The 22,054-nt window shown below is 40.5% G+C and overlaps 1 protein-coding gene across 1 annotated transcript in view; it reads left to right on the forward strand.

The window, feature by feature from the left end:
* The window catches only part of GC (GC vitamin D binding protein), a 286,233-nt gene that overhangs the window by 171,128 nt on the left and 93,051 nt on the right, over window positions 1-22,054 (forward strand). The window contains exon 8 of the mRNA XM_053703332.1: window positions 14,382-14,581. Within this exon, the coding sequence (XP_053559307.1) occupies window positions 14,382-14,581 (200 nt within the window). The remainder of the gene's footprint in view (window positions 1-14,381; window positions 14,582-22,054) is intronic.

Here is a 22,054-nt window from a genome sequence, read left to right on the forward strand (position 1 = left end):
GTCATTATATAGTGCTGGGTGTTATTATACTGATGCAGATACCACTGACCCTATAACCAGCCCTCCTCTGGTTATACCCATGAGCCAGTGTCACTACTGTGTCATTATATAGTGCTGGGTGTTATTATACTGATGCAGATACCACTGATCCTATAACCAGCCCTCCTCTGGCTATACCCATGTGTCAGTGTCACTACTGTGTCATTATATAACGCTGGGTGTTATTATACTGATGCAGATACCACTGATCATATAACCAGCCCTCCTCTTGCTATACCCATGTGCCAGTGTCACTACTGTGTCATTATATAGTGCTGGGTGTTATTAAACTGATGCAGATACCACTGATCCTATAACCAGCCCTCCTCTGGCTATACCCATGAGCCAGTGTCACTACTGTGTCTTTGTATAGAGCTGGGTGTTATTATACTGATGCAGATACAACTGATCCTGTAACCAGCCCTCCTCTCTGGCTATACCCATGAGCCAGTGTCACTACTGTGTCATTATATAGTGCTGGGTGTTATTATACTGATGCAGTTACCACTGATCCTGTAACCAGCCCTCCTGTGGCTATACCCATGAGCCAGTGTCACTACTGTGTCATTATATAGTGCTGGGTGTTATTATACTGATGCAGTTACCACTGATCCTGTAACCAGCCCTCCTCTGTCTATACCCATGTGCCAGTGTCACATTATATAGTGCTGGGTGTTATTATACTGATGCAGAATCAGATACCACTGATCCTGTAACCAGCCCTCCTCTAGCTATACGCATGTGCCAGTGTCACTACAGTGTCTTTGTATAGAGCTGGGTGTTATTATACAGATGCAGATACCACTGATCCTGTAACCAGCCCTCCTCTGTCTATACCCATGAGCCAGTGTCACATTATATAGTGCTGGGTGTTATTATACTGATGCAGATACCACTGATCCTATAACCAGCCCTCTTCTGGCTATACCCATGTGCCAGTGTCACTACTGTGTCATTATATAGCGCTGGGTGTTATTATACTGATGCAGATACCACTGATCCTATAACCAGCCCTCCTCTCTGGCTATATCCATGTGCCAGTGTCACTACTGTGTCATTATATAGTGCTGGGTGTTATTATACTGATGCAGATACCACTGATCCTGTTACCAGCCCTTCTCTGGCTATACCCATGAACCAGTGTCACATTATATAGTGCTGGGTGTTATTATACTGATAGAGATACCACTGACCCTATAACCAGCCCTTCTCTGGCTATACCCATGAACCAGTGTCACATTATATAGTGCTGGGTGTTATTATACTGATGCAGATACCACTGATCCTATAACCAGCCCTTGTCTGGCTATACCCATGTGCCAGTGTCACTACTGTGTCATTATATAGCGCTGGAAGTTATTATACTGATGTATATATCACTGACCATATAACCAGCCCTTGTCTGGCTATACCCATGTGCCAGTGTCACTACAGTGTCTTTGTATAGAGCTGGGTGTTATTATACAGATGCAGATACCACTGATCCTGTAACCAGCCCTCCTCTGGCTATACCCATGTGCCAGTGTCACTACAGTGTATTTGTATAGAGCTGGGTGTTATTATACAGATGCAGATACCACTGATCCTATAACCAGCCCTCTTCTGGCTATACCCATGAGCCAGTGTCACTACTGTGTCATTATATAGTGCTGGGTGTTATTATACTGATGCAGATACCACTGATCCTATAACCAGCCCTCCTCTGGCTATACTCATGTGCCAGTGTCACTACTGTGTCATTATATAGCGCTGGAAGTTATTATACTGATGTATATATCACTGACCATATAACCAGCCCTTGTCTGGCTATACCCATGTGCCAGTGTCACTACAGTGTCTTTGTATAGAGCTGGGTGTTATTATACAGATGCAGATACCACTGATCCTGTAACCAGCCCTCTTCTGGCTATACCCATGAGCCAGTGTCACTACTGTGTCATTATATAGTGCTGGGTGTTATTATACAGATGCAGATACCACTGATCCTATAACCAGCCCTCTTCTGGCTATACCCATGTGCCAGTGTCACTACTGTGTCATTATATAGAGCTGGGTGTTATTATACTGATGCAGATACCACTGATTCTATAACCAGCCCTCCTCTGGCTATACCCATGTGCCAGTGTCACTACTGTGTCATTATATAGAGTTGGGTGTTATTATACTGATGCAGATACCACTGATTCTATAACCAGCCCTCTTCTGGCTATACCCATGTGCCAGTGTCACTACTGTGTCATTATATAGAGCTGGGTGTTATTATACTGATGCAGATACCACTGACCCTATAACCAGCCCTCTTCTGGCTATACCCATGTGCCAGTGTCACTACAGTGTCTTTGTATAGAGCTGGGTGTTATTATACAGATGCAGGCACTACTGATTCTATAACCAGCCCTCCTCTGGCTATACCCATGTGCCAGTATCACTACTGTGTCTTTGTATAGAACTGGGTGTTATTATACAGATGCAGGCACTACTGATTCTATAACCAGCCCTCCTCTGACTATACCCATGTGCCAGTATCACTACTGTGTCTTTGTATAGAGCTGGGTGTTATTATACAGATGCAGATACACATCCAGTATTTCACTCAGGCTTTATTTATTCCATAACTTATCACCCAATATTGCTAGCAGTCTCTTGACAAGCTTATGGGGCATATTTATCAAGCTCCAAGAGCTGGAGTTCCTGAGCTGATGGCATCTGCCTGCATATGGAACCAAAGCATGATCGATGCTCCGGTTCCATATGAAGACAGATGCCAGATTTTTACAGACAATGACTCTGTGTGTGTCACCATCTGTGACCCTACACTGCAGAAATAAAAATAAAGGGAGAGGGAGGGATGGGGAGCTACGTTACAGAAAAAGGTGGGGGGTGCCTAACCAACAATTGCTGGAGGGGGAAGTGGGGGGATCCTACACTGCAGAAAGAAAAAAAGTAATTAATAAGAAAAAGATTGCGTTAAAAATTAATATTGACTCTGCTCACTATGTAGATTCGCTTATCGGGGAAAAGTCCCTGTTTACATGTATTGTCCAGGCACATGAGATTTCTTGACTATTTCAAACCAAGCAAGGGTCTGCCCACAACACACTTGCAGCCCCAACTCTCCTGTCCTGTTTAGACATATGCAGTGGGCAAAGTTTTGATCTTTTCAAAAAGAGAATCAGGAGTAGTATTAGGGTGACCTTTATCATGTCTTAATTTTACTTTTTATCATGAGCACTAAATAAAGCAATAAAGCCTTATTGTTTGGCATCTTACCCAGATTGACCATTGTGTGTGAGGATGGGAACTGGATTTTCTCTTTATTAGGGTAAGAGTCAGGAAAGTCAAAACTTTTGAGCCATGATAATCCATCAAAAGTCAGGACAGCTGGGAGCTTTGTTAGAAGAAAATTAAAGTCCATTTTGGATATATGCACAGCATACAAGGCAAGATTGGCCTACCAGGACACCAGGAGATTTCCTGTGGGCTGTAGCAGATGGGGCTGGCCAGGTACAATTTAAACTGGTGGTCCTGCTAGTGAGGCAATGCAGCTGTATTACCTATCTTCTTTTCTCTTCTAAGCCATATAAGTCACAAATTATTTCCTTATACGTTTTATTTTGTAGATCATGTACCATTTTAGCTGCCATCCTTTGAATAGTTTTTAGTGTCTAGTCAAGTCCCACAGTGAGACACTATTTTGAGTGACGCACTGATTTGAGTGTCTTCTCCAGATCACACAATGGATAATTACTTCATGGATAAAATTGGGTTGTAGGGCACTTTTTTTATTACAAACTAATATAATTTTGTTCTGATAAAAATATTGGGAGGAGTATCCCAGTAATCACCTTTTGAAAAATGGGGCATGTGCTATATTTAGACTCAAAAGAAATTAGATCGGGTCTTCAAATTTTTCTAGGGATGCTTTTTATTTGCAGCATGGCTCTGACAGTATACTGTATATCAAGAATTAAACACTGCATTGTAAAAGATATGCATACAAAATACATGTTTTAAAAACCTTTTCCCACACTGGTAAGTTATTGCAGAGGACAATTAAGCAGTTTGCCTTTTGCTTATCTTTTACAGTAAGTGAACTATTATTTTTTTTTCTTCTGACTATAGTGATGTTTCTCCAGCTCTGTTAATTTTACTGACACAATTTGCAGGACTTTCTAATGCAGGTGCAGTCCGTGGACAAAACTGTTGAGTATATCTATCTTACCTCTTTTTGCTCTGGCCAATAAGAAATTGTAAGAATGAGCTCCTGCACTGATCAAGCAGTAACTGTGTGTTAAGTAGTTGGGTGGGGCAATCTATAGCATTACTTAAATTAGTACTAGGGGACATTTGAAATTTAAAATAGAATTTCAATACATTTGTTCATTCAAATGAATTTTGATTGTTCATATAACATTCTAACATTCTTTTGTCAAATGTTTGTTTTTGAATTTTAAAGAACATTCAAAAATATTTGTTGGAATAATCAAGTGTTTAGCTATGTATTTTACATCAAATTCGAAAATATTACTAACATTTGAATTCAAATTTGTTTTATGCAAATCAAATTTTTAATATTTGATTTCGAAATAGTATTTCTAATCTACAGCTATCTTTTATAAATGTAACATTCAAATTTGAAACCAACTTTCAAAATCGAAACCAACATTCGAAATCAAAGGTTACATTCAAAATTAAAACCAAAATTCTAAATTGAAAGTTACATTTGAAAACCAGAAATAACATTTGATTTTCAAACTTTAAAGAATATTTGTTTTTATCAACATTTGATTTTCGAATTTTAATTTAAACACATTCACCCATCCCTAGTTAGGGGCCTATTTATCAAGGGCTAAATGGCACCTGATGCCCCTGTTTCCACCCTAGCCTTCAGGCTCACCGGAAACAGCAGTTATGAAGCAGCGGTCTTAATACCACTGCTCCTTAACTGGTCCGTTGCCTCTGAGGCCGCGGACATCAATCCACCTATACGATCGGGTTGATTGACACCCACTGCTAGCAGTCGATTGGCCGTGAATCTGCAGGGGGCGGCATTGCACAAGCAGTTTACCAGAACTGCTTGTGCAATGTTAAATACCGACAGCGTATGCTGTCAGCATTCAGCAATGTCTGGCGGACATGAAATGCTACAGAGTATCATGTCAGACTTTGATAAATCAGCCCCATAGCATGCACTCTAGTCTCTAAGGAATTGGAAGAAACTGTTTTCAAAGCTATTTTACAACACAATAATAAATGTATCTTGCAATGTTTCTTGTCTTAATGAAATACAGTATTAAAATTGATGTTACATATTATCAATTAAATTTAATGTTTTTTTAAACAACCTTGTAGTTTTATGAGGGTAAATGTTATTTGTGAAATTGCATTGCAATTCATAGGTATTCTTAAAACCATATATAACAACAACAAAATAAAAAAGTGTCATTTAATATTTATGCTATTCATAAAGTTAAAAAAAAATCTTTTAATGAATCTCTTCCTAGATGCAGAGAGTGTAAATGTATTTAATTGCAAACCCAGAGAGTAGGATATTCAATATTAGTGTCAGCTTAATTGCTTTGATTAATCCACTTTCTGAAACCCCCCCCCCAAAAAAAAGAGTCATTGTTGTCCAGAAAAAAAGCACACGTGACTGTTTTCTTTGGTGCTTGTGACTCATTAAATTTATCTCAGCAAAGCTTGCTGAAATTGTATTATATTGCAAGGTAATGCGTCTGTGGAATTAATTTCTTACTACCTTTATTTATTAAGGATTCAAAGGCCTCTCATTCTATAATAACCAGTTCAATTTTCATGCAATCCTATGGAGCAGATTATATCCTTTAGAGCTGTCAATTAAACCTACACATTGGTGACACAGTATGTGACTGTCTTCTCCATATGACATTAAAAAAAATGTCAAAGCTCAAATTGTGCAATTCATCCTTTTGAATGCTGAGGGCCAATAGTCATTAGGATAGAAAATGTTGATGGTATTATGTGCCTATGCTCATCAAATATCTTACTTAATTTTGCTGCAAATCAAGGAGCCCTGGTTGTCTGACCCCCAGTAGTATAGTGGATGAAGTACTGGAATTCTATGCAAGCAATTTACAGTAAATATATTAGGACCCCCTTCCTATTTTAGACAATTTTTATTAAAAATAGCCTAGATTGTGCAAAAAGTACTAAAGTATAGTTTGGTAGGGAAAATAAAATAATAATTATTATAATAATAAAGACACAATTATTTATATATCACAAGATACAAAATAATTTTCTATTGCACCAAACATCGAAACATACATTAAAAATCCAGTTGTAAAAAATCCATTAAAGGAGAGTCCATTAACAATCAAAAGAACACAGTTCTCCCTAATAGATCTAGAGTCAGATTGCAGTGGTTAAATTAAGATGGGATTACAAGTAAACACAATTGATTGAGTGCAATTAAAGTTAACGCTCATCGTGTTAGCGCAACCTCAGAGCACTGGTTAACTGTTTTGCAAAAAACAAAAAAGTGCTACAAAACACATAAAAAATACATTACAAAGTACAGTTACACTCATAACAACACAAACAAATAAAAATAATTACAAAAAAATATTGGACAAAAAAGTTATTAGGGCTCAAAGATATGAGGTCTCAGGTGTTAGAAGGCAGTCAAATAGTATTAACATTGAGATACATACAGTACATATACAAGTAAAAAGATGTATATGTATGTATATATAAATGTCTATATATGTGTACATATGTATTTATGTATTTATATGTGTTTATATGTATTTACAGACATATATACACATATATAAACACATAAATACATATTTATATGTGTATATGTACAGGGAATGCAGAATTATTAGGCAAGTTGTATTTTTGAGGATTCATTTTATTATTGAACAACAACCATGTTCTCAATGAAACCAAAAAACTCATTAATATCAAAGCTGAATAGTTTTGGAAGTAGTTTTTAGTTTGTTTTTAGTTATAGCTATTTTAGGGGGAGATCTGTGTGTGCAGGTGACTATTACTGTGCATAATTATTAGGCAACTTAACAAAAAACAAATATATACCCATTTCAATTATTTATTTTTACCAGTGAAACCAATATAACATCTCAACATTCACAAATATACATTTCTGACATTCAAAAACAAAACAAAAACAAATCAGTGACCAATATAGCCACCTTTCTTTGCAAGGACACTCAAAAGCCTGCCATCCATGGATTCTGTCAGTGTTTTGATCTGTTCACCATCAACATTGCGTGCAGCAGCAACCACAGCCTCCCAGACACTGTTCAGAGAGGTGTACTGTTTTCCCTCCTTGTAAATCTCACATTTGATGATGGACCACAGGTTCTCAATGGGGTTCAGATCAGGTGAACAGGAGGCCATGTCATTAGATTTTCTTCTTTTATACCCTTTCTTGCCAGCCACGCTGTGGAGTACTTGGACGCGTGTGATGGAGCATTGTCCTGCATGAAAATCATGTTTTTCTTGAAGGATGCAGACTTCTTCCTGTACCACTGCTTGAAGAAGGTGTCTTCCAGAAACTGGCAGTAGGACTGGGAGTTGAGCTTGACTCCATCCTCAACCCGAAAAGGCCCCACAAGCTCATCTTTGATGATACCAGCCCAAACCAGTACTCCACCTCCACCTTGCTGGCGTCTGAGCCGGACTGGAGCTCTCTGCCCTTTACCAATCCAGCCACGGGCCCATCCATCTGGCCCATCAAGACTCACTCTCATTTCATCAGTCCATAAAACCTTAGAAAAATCAGTCTTGAGATATTTCTTGGCCCAGTCTTGACGTTTCAGCTTGTGTGTCTTGTTCAGTGGTGGTCGTCTTTCAGCCTTTCTTACCTTGGCCATGTCTCTGAGTATTGCACACCTTGTGCTTTTGGGCACTCCAGTGATGTTGCAGCTCTGAAATATGGCCAAACTGGTGGCAAGTGGCATCTTGGCAGCTGCACGCTTGACTTTTCTCAGTTCATGGGCAGTTATTTTGCGCCTTGGTTTTTCCACACGCTTCTTGCGACCCTGTTGACTATTTTGAATGAAACGCTTGATTGTTTGATGATCACGCTTCAGAAGCTTTGCAATTTTAAGAGTGCTGCATCCCTCTGCAAGATATCTCACTATTTTTTACTTTTCTGAGCCTGTCAAGTCCTTCTTTTGACCCATTTTGCCAAAGGAAAGGAAGTTGCCTAATAATTATGCACACCTGATATAGGGTGTTGATGTCATTAGACCACACCCCTTCTCATTACAGAGATGCACATCACCTAATATGCTTAATTGGTAGTAGGCTTTCGAGCCTATACAGCTTGGAGTAAGACAACATGCATAAAGAGGATGATGTGGTCAAAATACTCATTTGCCTAATAATTCTGCACTCCCTGTATTTACAGACATATATACACATATATAAACACATAAATTCATATTTATATGTGTATATGTATTTACAGACATATATACACATATATAAACACATAAATACATATTTTTTATGTGTTTATATGTATTTACAGACATATATACACATATATAAACACATAAATACATATTTATATGTTTATATGTATTTACAGACATATGTACACATATATAAACACATAAATACATATGTATAAATATATAGGGGTATAATTATCAATGTGCGAGCGGACATGATACAAAGTTGTGTATTATGTCTGCTGAGCATACCCTGTCGGCATTTATCATTGCAAATCCACCCCCTGCAGATTTGCAATCGGCCGCTAGCAGGGGGTGTCAATCAACCCGATCGTATTTGATCGGGTTGATTTCTGTCCGCCCCCTCAGAGCAGGCGAACAAGTTATGGAGCAGCGGTCTTTAGACCACTGCTTCATAACTTCTGTTTCCGGCGAGCCGAAACAAGGGGCCTCAAGCTCCATACGGAGCTTGATAAATATGCCCCATAGACTTATATATAAGTGCATTGGAACCCTTTGCAGTTAAAGGGACATAATACTCATATGCTAACTCACTTGAAACTGATGCAGTATAAAGGCTGTGACACACTGCAAGCGGAGCGGTGCGCAGCGTGTAGATGCAGCTGTGCGGCGCTCAGTGTGTCCTGCCTTTTCATCTCTGAGCACTCTGCTGCGTCAGGTCGCGTAGCTGAGCACTCAGAGATGAAATAATTGAACTTCAGAAGCGATGCAACGCGGTGCGAAGCAGCTGCATCGCCTCGCGCCGCATCGCTTGCAGTGTGTCACAGCCTTAACTGTAAAAAGCTGACAGGAAAATATCACCTGAGCATCTCTATTTAAAAAAGGAAGATATTTTACCTCACAATCTCCTCAGCTCAGCAGAGTAAGTTCTGTGTAAAAAGTTATACTTCACCTGCTCCCAGCTGCAGGTAAAAATAAAAAAAAAATGAAGAAATGAACAGCAGCCAATCAGCATCAGCAGTGCTGAGGTCATGAACTCTTACTGTGATCTCATGAGATTTGACTTAACTCTCATGAGATTTCATAGTAAGCTTCCTTTACCTGATTGGTGAAATAATATGAGAGTTCACGAGGCTCATCCTTTCAGCTGTCCCAGGACAGACACACTAAAATGCTGCTTAGAAATCCTTTACAATGGGAGGTGGCTACTGAGGAACTTTTGAGGTAAAATATCTTTCTTTTTTACATACAGATGTTCAGGAGATATTTTCTAGTCAGCTTTTTACAGCTATGCTGCATCACTTTCAAGTGTTTAAACATTTGGGTATTATGGCCCTTTAAGTAGATGAAAACACGTAAAAGCATATTCATGCAATATGGTGTATTTACTGAAAATATTTCACATTGCAATATTCTGCACATAGCAGAATATGTTCTTTGTATTTCTAAATAGATATTCCTATATATCTGTATATATCTATATCTAAGTATAATCATCTACAGATATATATATATTATTATTTTTTATATATGTATATAATATAACAAAATACCATATTATATATATATATATATATATATATATATATATATATATATATATATATATATATATATATATATATATATATATATATATATATATAGTAAAATGTATTTATGAATAAATAGAACATATTCTTCTATATGCAGAACATTGGAATGTGAAATTTTCATATTTTTATGTCAGGTTAGCGCACTTAAGAATATGCGATCGGGTTTGCCTGCTAGGTTTTTTTCCCCCCACTTTTTTTGCTCCATTGACTTCTATTGGGGAATAGGTTATCGCTCGTGCGATATTGTAAATTCGGCTTTTTGCACGCTTCTTGTTAGCGAGAGAGCCTTAATGTTTTTCTTTAACTCGTAATGCCAGCAGAACCCGACACACGCTCCATTCATAATCTGGCCCTTAGTGTCCTAAATTAATAATTTCCCAGGATGACTCAGATGTTCTATATCAGTTTACCAGAGTCCATCCCTGAAGGTCTACATCTATACAGCTCTTCACTCCACCACTGGCACAACTCCTGCAAAGCCTCTCAGCTCAGAAGTGAATATGTGTTCAGTTTTCTTTGTATGTATTTAATTGTATAATGCTATAATATTTATTTAAATTTATTGTCGTGTTTTTAAAAAATGTATTTTTGCTATTAGTGTGTTTTTTTTCTTCTTTTTTTAGTGAGATTTATTTTTCAGGATATTAATATTCCATAGATTACAGTAGCTGCAGTTGCAATATTATAAGTATAACACGTTCAGAAAAGTAAGAACTTATATCATCAACAAATAAAACTAGAAAGTTGTGGCTACTGTCTTCTATGAAAGATTAATATCACAAACACATCTTTTTCCTAAAATGAAAAAAACATGATTCTGAAAAACACAACAATAATTTAAATACATATTCTAGCATTACACAATATTAAATACATATAAATAAAACATTGTATATACATGTATAATACACCCACAATCCCCCAGCTACCAATAGGTGTATTACCAATGTCCTATTTTTACTATTGCATTGTAACAAAAGGGGTTGAGTTTCGGTTGACACATGTAAATTGTTTTGCCATTTAATACTGTGTAAAGGGATAATTTACCCTACACCTTTAATGCAGGGGCAATGCTGCTTTGAAAATATCGCCAGTATCAGGAAAGCATCGTCGTCCTCTAAGATGTATAGTAAAACGCATCTCAGTGAGACTGCCTTCAAACACCGAATTCACCCCTTTTGGATATTTTACCAGCAATCTCGATCTCATGACACATCCCTTTTGAATATATTGCCACATAATGGATGTTTCGATCATCAAGGCAAAAGTCTCAAGTTCAAAGATACAGTTTGCTTCTAGGTTTAGAAGGGCACCATGTATATACCCTCCTCTCCTATTGATATTTTATTTATCTATGGCCATATACTTAAAATATTTTAAATTACCTACATTACACTCTCTAAAGTGTTTTGGAAAAGATAAATTGTGGCTCTCCACACTGTCCATATTCTCAATAGAGAGGATATATTCTCTTACTCTCTCTGTCTTACTGACCATTTGGACTCTCCTACATAATGTATACCACATGGACACTCTATATATATATATTTTGCACATTTTTGCCCATGCATCCTTTTCTGTCTATCAAGAACATATACATTAAACGCAAACTAAAATTGTCAGTGTGGGCTAACTGTGTAGCAGTGGCACTTCTATCAGTGCCAAGAACAACAGAAAAACTAAATACACAAATGAAAGACATTGCAGTTGTCAAATGTGTATATTGCTGTTTTTTTCTTTATTTCAAGCCACATTTTTATGAGACTATATTATATACAATTTATTGCACACTATGAAAGTCTATTCAAAGTTGTCAGGCTTTATGCCTGTTTTTTATTTTAAACATGATGTAGCTGTTCAAACCTAGTAGATTGCTCCTTAAAATAAAATAGACGTTAAAGACAATGTTTTTTACTGTCTTTGGAGAGTTCTTTAAAATCATATTTAATCTTTACATTGTCATTTATTTTATTATTTCTGAGATCCAGTTCGGTAATATACAGTTTAAACATAATCTAGTGAAAACAAAGTAAAAAGCTAATTTTTGCTTTGTAGAAAGAACTGAAGTTGAAATTCTTTATTACAATTGTGCATGCTGAATTAAAGCACACACATATATATATACAGTAAATACAGTATCTCACAAAAGTGAGTACACCCCTAACATTTTTGTAAATATTTTATTATATGTTTTCATGTGACAACACTGAAGAAATTACACTTTGCTACAATTTAAAGTAGTGAGTGTACAGCCTGTATAACAGTGTAAATTTGCTGTCCCCTCAAAATAACTTAACACAGCCATTAATGTCTAAACCGTTGGCAACAAAAGTGAGTACACCCCTAAGTGGAAATGTCTAAATTGGGCCCAAAGTGTCAATATTTTGTGTGGCCACCATTATTTTCCAGCACTGCCTTACCCCTCTTGGGCATGGAGTTCACCAGAGCTTCACAGGTTGCCACTGGAGTCCTCTTCCACTCCTCCATGACGACATCACAAAGCTGGTGGATGTTAGAGACCTTGCGCTCCCCCACCTTCCATTTGAGGATGCCCCACAGATGCTCAATAGGGTTTAGGTCTGGAGACATGCTTGGCCAGTCCATCACCTTTACCCTCAGCGTCTTTAGCAAGGCAGTGGTCATCTTGGAGGTGTGTTTGGGGTCGTCATCATGTTGGAATACTGCCCTGCAGCCCCGTCTCCAAAGGGAGGGGATCATGCTTTGCTTCAGTATGTCACAGTACATGTTGGCATTAATGGTTCCCTCAATGAACTGTAGCTTCAGTGCCGGCAGCACTCATGCAGGCCCAGACCATGACCCTCCCACCACCATGCTTGACTGTAGGCAAGACACACTTGTCTTTGTACTCCTCACCTGGTTGCCGCCACACAAGCTTGACACCATCTGAACAAAATAAGTTTATCTTGCTCTCATCGGACCACACAGGACATGGTTCCATTAATCCATGTTCTTAGTCTGCTTGTCTTCAGCAAACTGTTTGTGGGCTTTTTTGTGCATCGTCTTTAGAAGAGGCTTCCTTCTGGGATGACAGCCATGCAGACCAATTGATGCAGTGTACGGCGTATGGTCTGAGCACTGACAGGCTGACACCCCACCAGGGCAACCTCTTCAGCAATGCTGGCAGCACGCATACGTCTATTTCCCAAAGACAACCTCTGGATATGGAGCTAAGCACATATCCAGAGCACATATTTTGGCTGTTTTTTGGCTGTTTTTATTTTATCCCAATGCTGCCCTAACATCACCTATCACTCTGCACAAGGCAGCCCTAACCTCAGTCTACACAATGCTGCCCTAACCTCACCTATCACTCTGCACAAGGCTGCCCTAACCTCAGTCTACACAAGGCTGCCCTAACCTCACCTATCACTCTGCACAAGGCTGCCCTAACTTCCCCTATCACTCTGCACAAGGCTGCCCTAACCTCACCTATCACTCTGCACAAGGCTGCCCTAACCTCAACTACCAGTCTACACAAGGCTGCCCTAACCTCACCTATCACTCTGCCCAAGGCTACTCTGACTCCACCTCCCACTCTGTGTAAAGCTTTTCTGACCCTGTCTCCCACTCAACAAAAAGCTCTGATCTAACGCTTGCCTCCTACTGTGCTCCAAGGCTGAACTAACCTCACCTCCCACTGATCACTCCTTTCTGCCATAGTTCTGCAACCTCTTACTCTGTATGCAGGCTGCTCTAAGCTGTCCCCCAACTTGGCACAAAGGCTGCCATTGTTCCACCTCTCACTCTGCACCAAGGCTTCCTTAACATCACCACCCATTCTGCCATTCAGCACCAAGACTGTTGTAATCTAACTTTGCCTCCCAACCTGCACCCAGGCTATCAAACCCTTTCTAAAATAATGCAGGAAGGTTATTGTAAAACAAAAAGCTAGTGGCTTCCATGATCAGATATTACAATCCTTAAAGGGACATAAAACCCCCAGAAATGTATTTCATGATTTAGGTAGAACATACATTTTTAAACAAATTTGTTAAAGGAGCAGCAATGCACTACTGGTTTCTAACTGAACACATTGGTGAGCCAATGACAATCAGTATATTTATGCAGCCACCAATCAGCAGCTAGAACCTAGGGTCTTTGCTGCTCCTGAGCTTTCCTAGATAAACCAAAGGATAACAAGAGAAGGAAGCAAATTAAATAATAGAAGTAAACTGGAAAGTTGTTTAAAATTGTATTCTCTGTCTAAATCAGGAATGTCTCATTAAGACTTTACTGTCCATTTAAACAACAATTGTTTTCTTTATCATGTTGCTAAAAATATTAATTTATCAATCTGCAGCTCACAGTTCATATACAACAAGTTTGTAAAAATCTACAATCAAAAGATTCTAGAGTCGCTGATTGCTGCAAGAAGACACCTATTGAGACTCTCCACTGCCTGCATTCAATGTCAACGGCTGAGCCTATTAAACTACCAGCACTTCAATGGCCAAAAAATGATGACCTTTGTAAGGAAGACAAGAACCAGGAAATTGACAAGTAATTATAAAATTAATTTTCCTTCAAATAATCTCACTTAAAGGGACAACAGCATAAAATTAGTGTTTTTACAAAAAGAGTTGTGCATCTAATGCTATCTATCGATCTATCTTCAGTGAGTTTTGAAAAGAATCACCCCCCTTGAAAATAATAAAAAAAATTTTGCTTTGCAGCCTGAAATAAAGACAGACACAGTTTTTGTTTATTCAGTTGTAATTATTCAGTGCAACTTATAACATCCAAGTAAAAGATATAACACCAACATGTCAGGCAAAAATAAAGACAATTCAAAAACAGAATCACTGAGTTTGAAAAAGGATCACCCCTTGTGTCAGTATTTTGTTGAATCACCTTTTGCTTTAATTACAGCCTTTAGTCTGTTGGGATATGTCTCTAATAACTTTGCACATCTGGACTGTGCAATATTTGCCCACGCTGCTTTGCAAAACTGCTCCAGTTCCGTTACATTTGATGGTGACTGTTTGTGGACTGCAGTCTTCAAGTCATGCCACAGATATTCAATGGGGTTCAAGTCTGGGCTCTGACTAGGACATACAAGGCCATTCCCTCTTTTTTTCTTCAACCACTGTGTGGTCATTTTTGCTGTGTGCTTTGGGTCATTGTCATGTTGGAAAGTAAACCTTCTTCTCATTGACAACTTCCTGGAAGAGGGCAGCAGATTTTCCTCAAGAATTTGAGGGTATTTTGCACCATTCATTATTCCTTCTATATTGACAAGTGCTCCAGTGCCTGCTGCAGAGAAACACCCCCATAACAGGATTATACAACCTCCATTCTTTATGGTAGGTATGGTGTTATTTCGATGGTGAGCTGTATTGGATTTTCTTCATAAATGAAAAGAGTCCACAGCTGCATTCATTACTTTTGGGAATTCAGAACTTGGCCACCAGGAGGAGGCAAAGACACCCTAGCCAAAGGTTTAAATACCTCCCCCACTTCCCTCATCCCCCAGTCATTCTTTGACTTTTGTTCCAGTAGGTTGGCAGAAAAGTGTCAGAAGTTTTCGATAGTCTCTTATGGAGGGTAGTACTCTTCGGCATGGGACTGGAGTTTTAAGTAGTCCTGTCAGCCTCTCAGTGAGAGCATGGGTGAAAGTTAGAGTCTTTCTGCGAAACCATCCCCACTCATATTAACAGCTCCATAAGCAATTAGTGTTGACGAGTTTCACTGCCTGCTTTTTTCTCTCAACTCCATGGCAGAAGCGACGCTACTATCTGTCACACTTGAAGGGCTGTGTTCCTGTTCCATGGCGTAGATTCCGGTAAGAACCTTTTTATTTTACTTTCATCATGGATGTATTATAATTAAAACTGTTTATCCGAGAGGGGCTACAACCTTTCTGGGATAACTTTAACATAGGGTCTCAGTGAGGCTCCTTTTTGTATCTAGAAATCAAGGGTTAATATCTCCTGAGGGGGGTTATTGAGCAGGGGGGTTTATAATCATGTTTGTTATGTGATTCTGTCTGCTACTGTGTAGTGTTGCTTCAGCTCATGGCTATTTTGGAACATAACGGCCTATGTCTAGTGACGCGGCCTTTACGGTCAGGCGCGCTTTTGCATGGACTGCACGGTTTACCTTGTGACCGGGCGTGGCAACATTTTGGCGCTCCATTTCTGCATTCCTGACCATGTGGCGAGAAATCCTGGTCCGCTGGTGTCTGGTTCCCTGGAGGTGGTGAGTGCCCTAGCCATTGGGGGTGTAAAGTGCCGTTTAGATTTTTCTTATTGGTCCATTATTCTGCTTTTTTGGAGACGGAAATAATATCTCTGATTCAGACTCTACTTCTTGTGAAGAATATGAATTGGCCCGGGTGATACATGTCCATCAGTTATGTTCTAAATGCCATTTTAGAGTGCTCTGTTCCTTGGGATCGGGGAATCAGGTGCCCACTGAGCCATCAGCCTCTGGGGATTCTATTTCCCATGAGGCGAGTTCCCTACCACCAACTCTTACTACGCATGCCGGTAATCCAAACGCTATTTCTCCTTCTACAGAGTGTGGCCTGTTCCCACCGGAGGTTACGACATGGTTCCGCATGGCCATATCTTTAGCGCTGGCGCATCCGCACCTCCCGGGAGTGTGCTTATGATATTGTCCGTGTTCCATTAACCGGGGCTTGTCAGGCGTGGGATCGCCTGGTCCAGTTCAGCCCTCTGGGGGAGCAACTGCCCCTGAGGCCTCAGGGGGTCAACCTTCAGGGCCGGTGTTTTCTTTTGTTCCAGTGGAGGTATGTTGTGCCTTATGTTATAGACTGGCACGCCTTCGTGTTCTACTGAGGCACGTTTTTGGCGTTGCTGGAGGATCCCACTCTTAATGGGTCTGGGGATTCTCAGTCTTAATCTTCGACTGGTTTGCATGCATAGACATAAGGGGATGAAGTAATCTTCTTATAGTCTATGTTATTTGTGTATCCTTTTCCAGTTCTGACGTACTAGTCCTATGCTGTCTGACTGTTCTTTATCCGTCCACCTCAGGGGAGAATCTATGTGGCCTTGACAGTGCTGGGGCCCTTGGTTTCAGGCTGGTCCTGACTGGATACAAATCCTTCTGTCTTTGAGGCCTAGTTCAGACATGTGGCACCTTTTTATGTCTGGCTGGCCCGGTGAGGGCGCCTAGTGATCACAATATGATTTGTGTTGTTTACTTGTTTTATTTTACAAGCTTCCTGAGAGGACTTGATGGTCCGTGGTTGCTTAGGGGCATGGGGGATTGGTTCCGTCCTCATTCGCCTTTCAATCTAGTGGGCCAGGACTCCGTTGAGATCCGCGGCGACATGCTCAGTCATTTATGATTTTTTGGGGAATTAGAGTGTTCCTTCCCATTGTGGGTTGGAGGTTTAGAGGATTGAGGTCCTTCATACCGCCATTCTTACAGTTTTGCCTTTCATGGTCTCTTTGGAAGTATCCTTTTAGGATTGTACCTTTTAGAGGTTCTCTTCCTTTGGGTCGAGACTTTATGGACTTCGTCTGGTTTTTCTGGCGGCTTTGGCCGCTTAATTAGTAAGTGAAGGCAGTGAGGCTCTGTTTTCCTTCGGGATTTAGTCGTCTCCATATCAGGGGTGGTGTTGTCTCTTTTTCCAAGTTTTTTGCTTAGGGGATGTTTTTCTGCCTGGGTTCAGGATGCTCTGCATTCTTCTCTCTTTGGTGTGGTCCTCTGGAATGTTAATCTGAAAGGATTATGGAGACTAGCCTTTCTTTTCTACTCCCTCCTTTGGGCTCCAGATAAATTTGGGGGGGTGTTGACCTCCAGCTAAGGGTGTTCTCTACCCTTTGGGCTGGGAATTACAAGTAGGTCCTGTACCCGTTCTCCAGGTTCACTGGTCTTCATCCCCTGTGAGGTCTGATTGCTTTAGATGGGGTATCTTGTGTTCCCTGGGGGTGTCGTTCATTCTAGGACGATAATGGGTCCCAGGTCCAGGGTTCTTGTCTTAGATCCTTCTTGGATGTCTAGAGACTCATGATCCTGTGGAATGGTTCGGGACGACCCAGTTTTTTCAGGGACCCTATGTTGCGACATAGGGGCTAGCTCATTAGGCTTGCTAGCAGGAAGGCCAGAGTTCACATCCACCTTCGGGTAATGGTTATAAACTTAAAGGCCTGACTTGTACTTCGGACGTAGTGTGCTCCTCTTCATGGGGAGTTTTTTCTATGTTGGGTCAACAGTGGTATCTGGATGATTATTTCATTCGGTCCATGTTTTGATCATAATATGGCTTCATGTCTTGTGGACATGTACGCTGTTCTTATCTGTGCCCTTCTCTTTTGAGGGGATAGTTTGTCTTCCTTATGAGCTGGGGTTTCCTCTCTCTGGAGGGTGATTGTCCTGCTACTCTGTTGGCTCTGTTCCACCTGTTGGAAATTGATCTCTCTATGTAGAGACTGTCTAAGAGAGTTGTGACAGGTCTTGCTACGGATCTATTGCACTTTTCTCTGTTCCAGGTCCTAGGGGGTTCTCCTTGGGAGTGCCTTATTTTGGAGGAGCGGATTGGGTTAGCACCCAAGCTCTGTTGTGGTGGCTGAGTCCCCCCTTTTCTTTCCATTCCCTGGGGGCTTGTGGTTGGGGTCTTTCTGCCCCCCTGTCTATCAGACATGTCTGTCACTTGGGCTGGTCCGGTGTTGGAACAGGATCTGAGATCTGTTTCTCTGCTAATTCATCCTCAGAGCATTTGAGGTACAGTAAGCTTCTTTGAGGTTTCTCCTTTCTCCACGTTCAAGTTTGTGGGAAGGACTGGTGGCTCTTAGATAGCCTGCAACATTATCCACTGGTTAGTGGATTCTTAGCTATCTGAAGGATCCTATCTTCAGCTGCTTTCTACTTGCCCTGCAAGTATTTAAGTTTCAGGGTAATTTTTAGATGACTGCAGCGTGCAGTGTCTTTGCTTCAGGTGTTGTTCGTCAGACCTATTTGAGCTTGCTGCACAAGGTTTCCTTTCTGAATATTTCGGTATTCTAAACTACCTTTTTGCGACTTGGGGACCTTCGTCTTCAGTTGCTTTTTAAAGTGCGGTTGCACTGTGTTAGGGGAAGATCCTCTCTCTCTCTCTGTTTCAGACTCCCTGCCTTATCTCGTGGTTTCTGTATTTATGGGGTCTGGGTGTTGCCTCCCCTTGTTTCTATGAGACTGGTTGGGTGTAAAGAACCTGAAAAGGTTGAAATGTTAACCTTCTCCTCCACTCAGTCTCACACCAAACCTGTGGTTCTAGAATGTAGTTAGAACCAGGAATTTTGCTCATAGAACTGAGGATGACTGGTATCAGTCAAGAGAATATGGAGTCTGCTAAATATAAAGATAGCAGGGAATACCACAGCTGAGTTAACCTTAAATTGGGTGTTATATTGACTGGGTTGGACTCAGGTTCATTTAGGTGATAACTGTACTGAACTTGTCAGATAGTAGGTCTTCCCCTATATACACAGAACCTTGGCCTGCTTTATAAGCAGAAAGTCACAAAGGAGCTTTAGGCAGATTCCAAGCAAAAATTCAAATGACAGATTGTTTCACTTTTGTTTAGATGAGTATGCAGTACAACACATGCAACAATGTTTCCAATAGAAGTCTGTAAGACATATAAGCAGCAGCACGGACTTAGAATAGAAACTACACAGGCTAATACAATTGATTCTGCACAAGTTGTTAAAAGATATGCTTATCCTCCTGCGTCATGTATTTACCTATAATCCGGTCTCCGTTTACAGAGTTTACAGTCTTTAGATACACAATGTGTCTGAGAATCTAAGGAACTTACTTCACCTCCTCCTGTGGTTCGTCTGGTTGTTACCATTAGTCTGGCGCAAGTTCTGTTCAGTCAGAGTCGACAGGCCGTTCCGTGTGACGTCACCCGATGCAGCGTTCTGAGCTGCACTGGCCGACTAGCAGTATGTTGGATAGTTGCTGCTTTCAGTAAAAGTAATAAGGTGGTAGGAGATACTCAGGAGGCCCCTGTCACTCTGCTTCAGAGAGGGAATCAAGCGCGGAGCTGCTGTAGCCCCCTAGAATATCAGGCTAAAGTTTCCTTGCACAAGAGATAAGTTGATCACTCACTATAGCAAATTACTTAGCATCATAGTGAGGGAGGAGGAGCCTTTTATAGTGTAATGAGAGTTTCCTGTTAAAGGCATAGTAAATTAGGAGACATGACAGATCACCCCCTCTAAAGGAGCCGCACTGCGGATCATGGTCTGGGGTGGTCAGGATGCCTCCGATGGAATTAAGAGATCAAACATGGAGCCAACAGGTTTGTGGCAGGCTCCCAGGAATCCTCCTCAGGTCCATAGCCTTTCCAGCTGACCACATACTGTAAAGTCCTGTTACTGTATCTAGAATCATTAATCTTCTCAATCTCATAATTAAGCTCATCTTGAAATACAGGGACCCCCATAAGGGAGTTGGAATCCATTCTCACATCCTGATAGGGTTTAAGGAGAGAGACGTGAAAGGTTGGGTGGATCTTGTAAGTATCAGGAAGCTGCAAAGTGACTGCATTTTGGTTGACTACCTTTACAATTGGGAAAGGTCCAATATACAATCTACCTAATTTTCTGCATGGAACAGATAGCTTAAGATGTTTGGTAGATAGCCGGACCTTATCGTTAGGTCTGTATTCTGGAGGTTTGGATCTTCTAAGATTGTAATAGTGTTGCTGCCGTTTTTGTGCTTCTTGCAGTGATTGTTGTAATTGAGTGAATCCCTGAGCCAGTGTGTTCACTGTGTCTGTAACCATGGGAGATGAACTGTTGTTCCTGTGCTGGACACTGTAAGAGGGGTGGAAACCGTAATTAATATAAAAAGGGGTTAACTTGGTTGATGAGTTGACAGAGTTGTTATAGGAAAATTCGGCTGTCGGTAGTAACGCAGACCAGTTATCCTGTTGGGTCGTACAATAACAACGTAGGTATTGCTCCAGAGTTTGATTTGTTCTTTCAGTCTGCCCATTTGTTTGAGTGTGGAAGGCGGTCGACAACTTCCTTTTGATGCCTAGCGAATAGCAAAGCTGTGTCCAAAATCTGGACATAAATTGGCTTCCCCTATCTGTAGTAATGCTGTCTGGTAGTCCATGAAGTCTCACTATATTTGTTAGGAACAGATGTGCAGTCTCGGATGCGGTGGGTAATCCTTTAACTGGTAGGAAATGGGACATCTTAGAGAACTGGTCTACTACTACAAGAATCGTATTGTGGTTGGAGGAGGTAGGAAGTTCCACTATATAATCCATGGCTATGGATTTCCATGGTCTGTTGGAAATAGGTAGGGAAAGCAAATGACCATATGGGTCTATCTTTTGGTGTTTGTTTTGGCAACAAGTGGCACAAGTTTGTATATATTTTATGATAGACAGTCATATTTGGCCACCAATAATCCCGGTGTAGTAGATGTTGGGTTTTCCTTATACCAGGATGCCCTGCCAAAAGGGTGTCATGAGCTGTATGTAGGAAGTCATCCCTAAGCGATGTGGGGACATATAAACGATGGCCGAAGTATAGGAGACCATAGGATCCTTTCTGAAGAGGTAGTTGATGAAGGGAGGTGTCCCTCAGTTGGAGTTCTTGGAAAGTACTTGTGCTACTTGTAGTGAGACCTACATGTCTGTCAAGGGGTATGATGGAAGTGGAAGTTTGATCGATATGAGGCTTGGGATCTCTACTGGATAATGCATCTGCCTTCATGTTTTTAATCCCTGGTCTATAAGTTATAACATAGTTGAACCTGGAGAAGTATAGGCTCCAACGTACCTGACGTGAACTGAGAGTCTTATTAGTTTTGAGGTACTGTAGGTTCCTATGGTCGGTGTAAATAATAATAGGGGTAACAGTCCCCTCAAGAAGATGTCTCCAAAACTCCAGTGATGCTTTTATAGTGAGTAATTCTTTTTCTCCGATTGCATAGTTCAACTCAGCACTGTTCATGAGCCTGGAATAGAAGGAAACCGGATGTAAAGGTTCAGTGGGAGTA

Source organism: Bombina bombina, chromosome 2 (genome assembly GCF_027579735.1).
Source record: "Bombina bombina isolate aBomBom1 chromosome 2, aBomBom1.pri, whole genome shotgun sequence".
Classification (NCBI taxonomy): domain Eukaryota; kingdom Metazoa; phylum Chordata; class Amphibia; order Anura; family Bombinatoridae; genus Bombina; species Bombina bombina.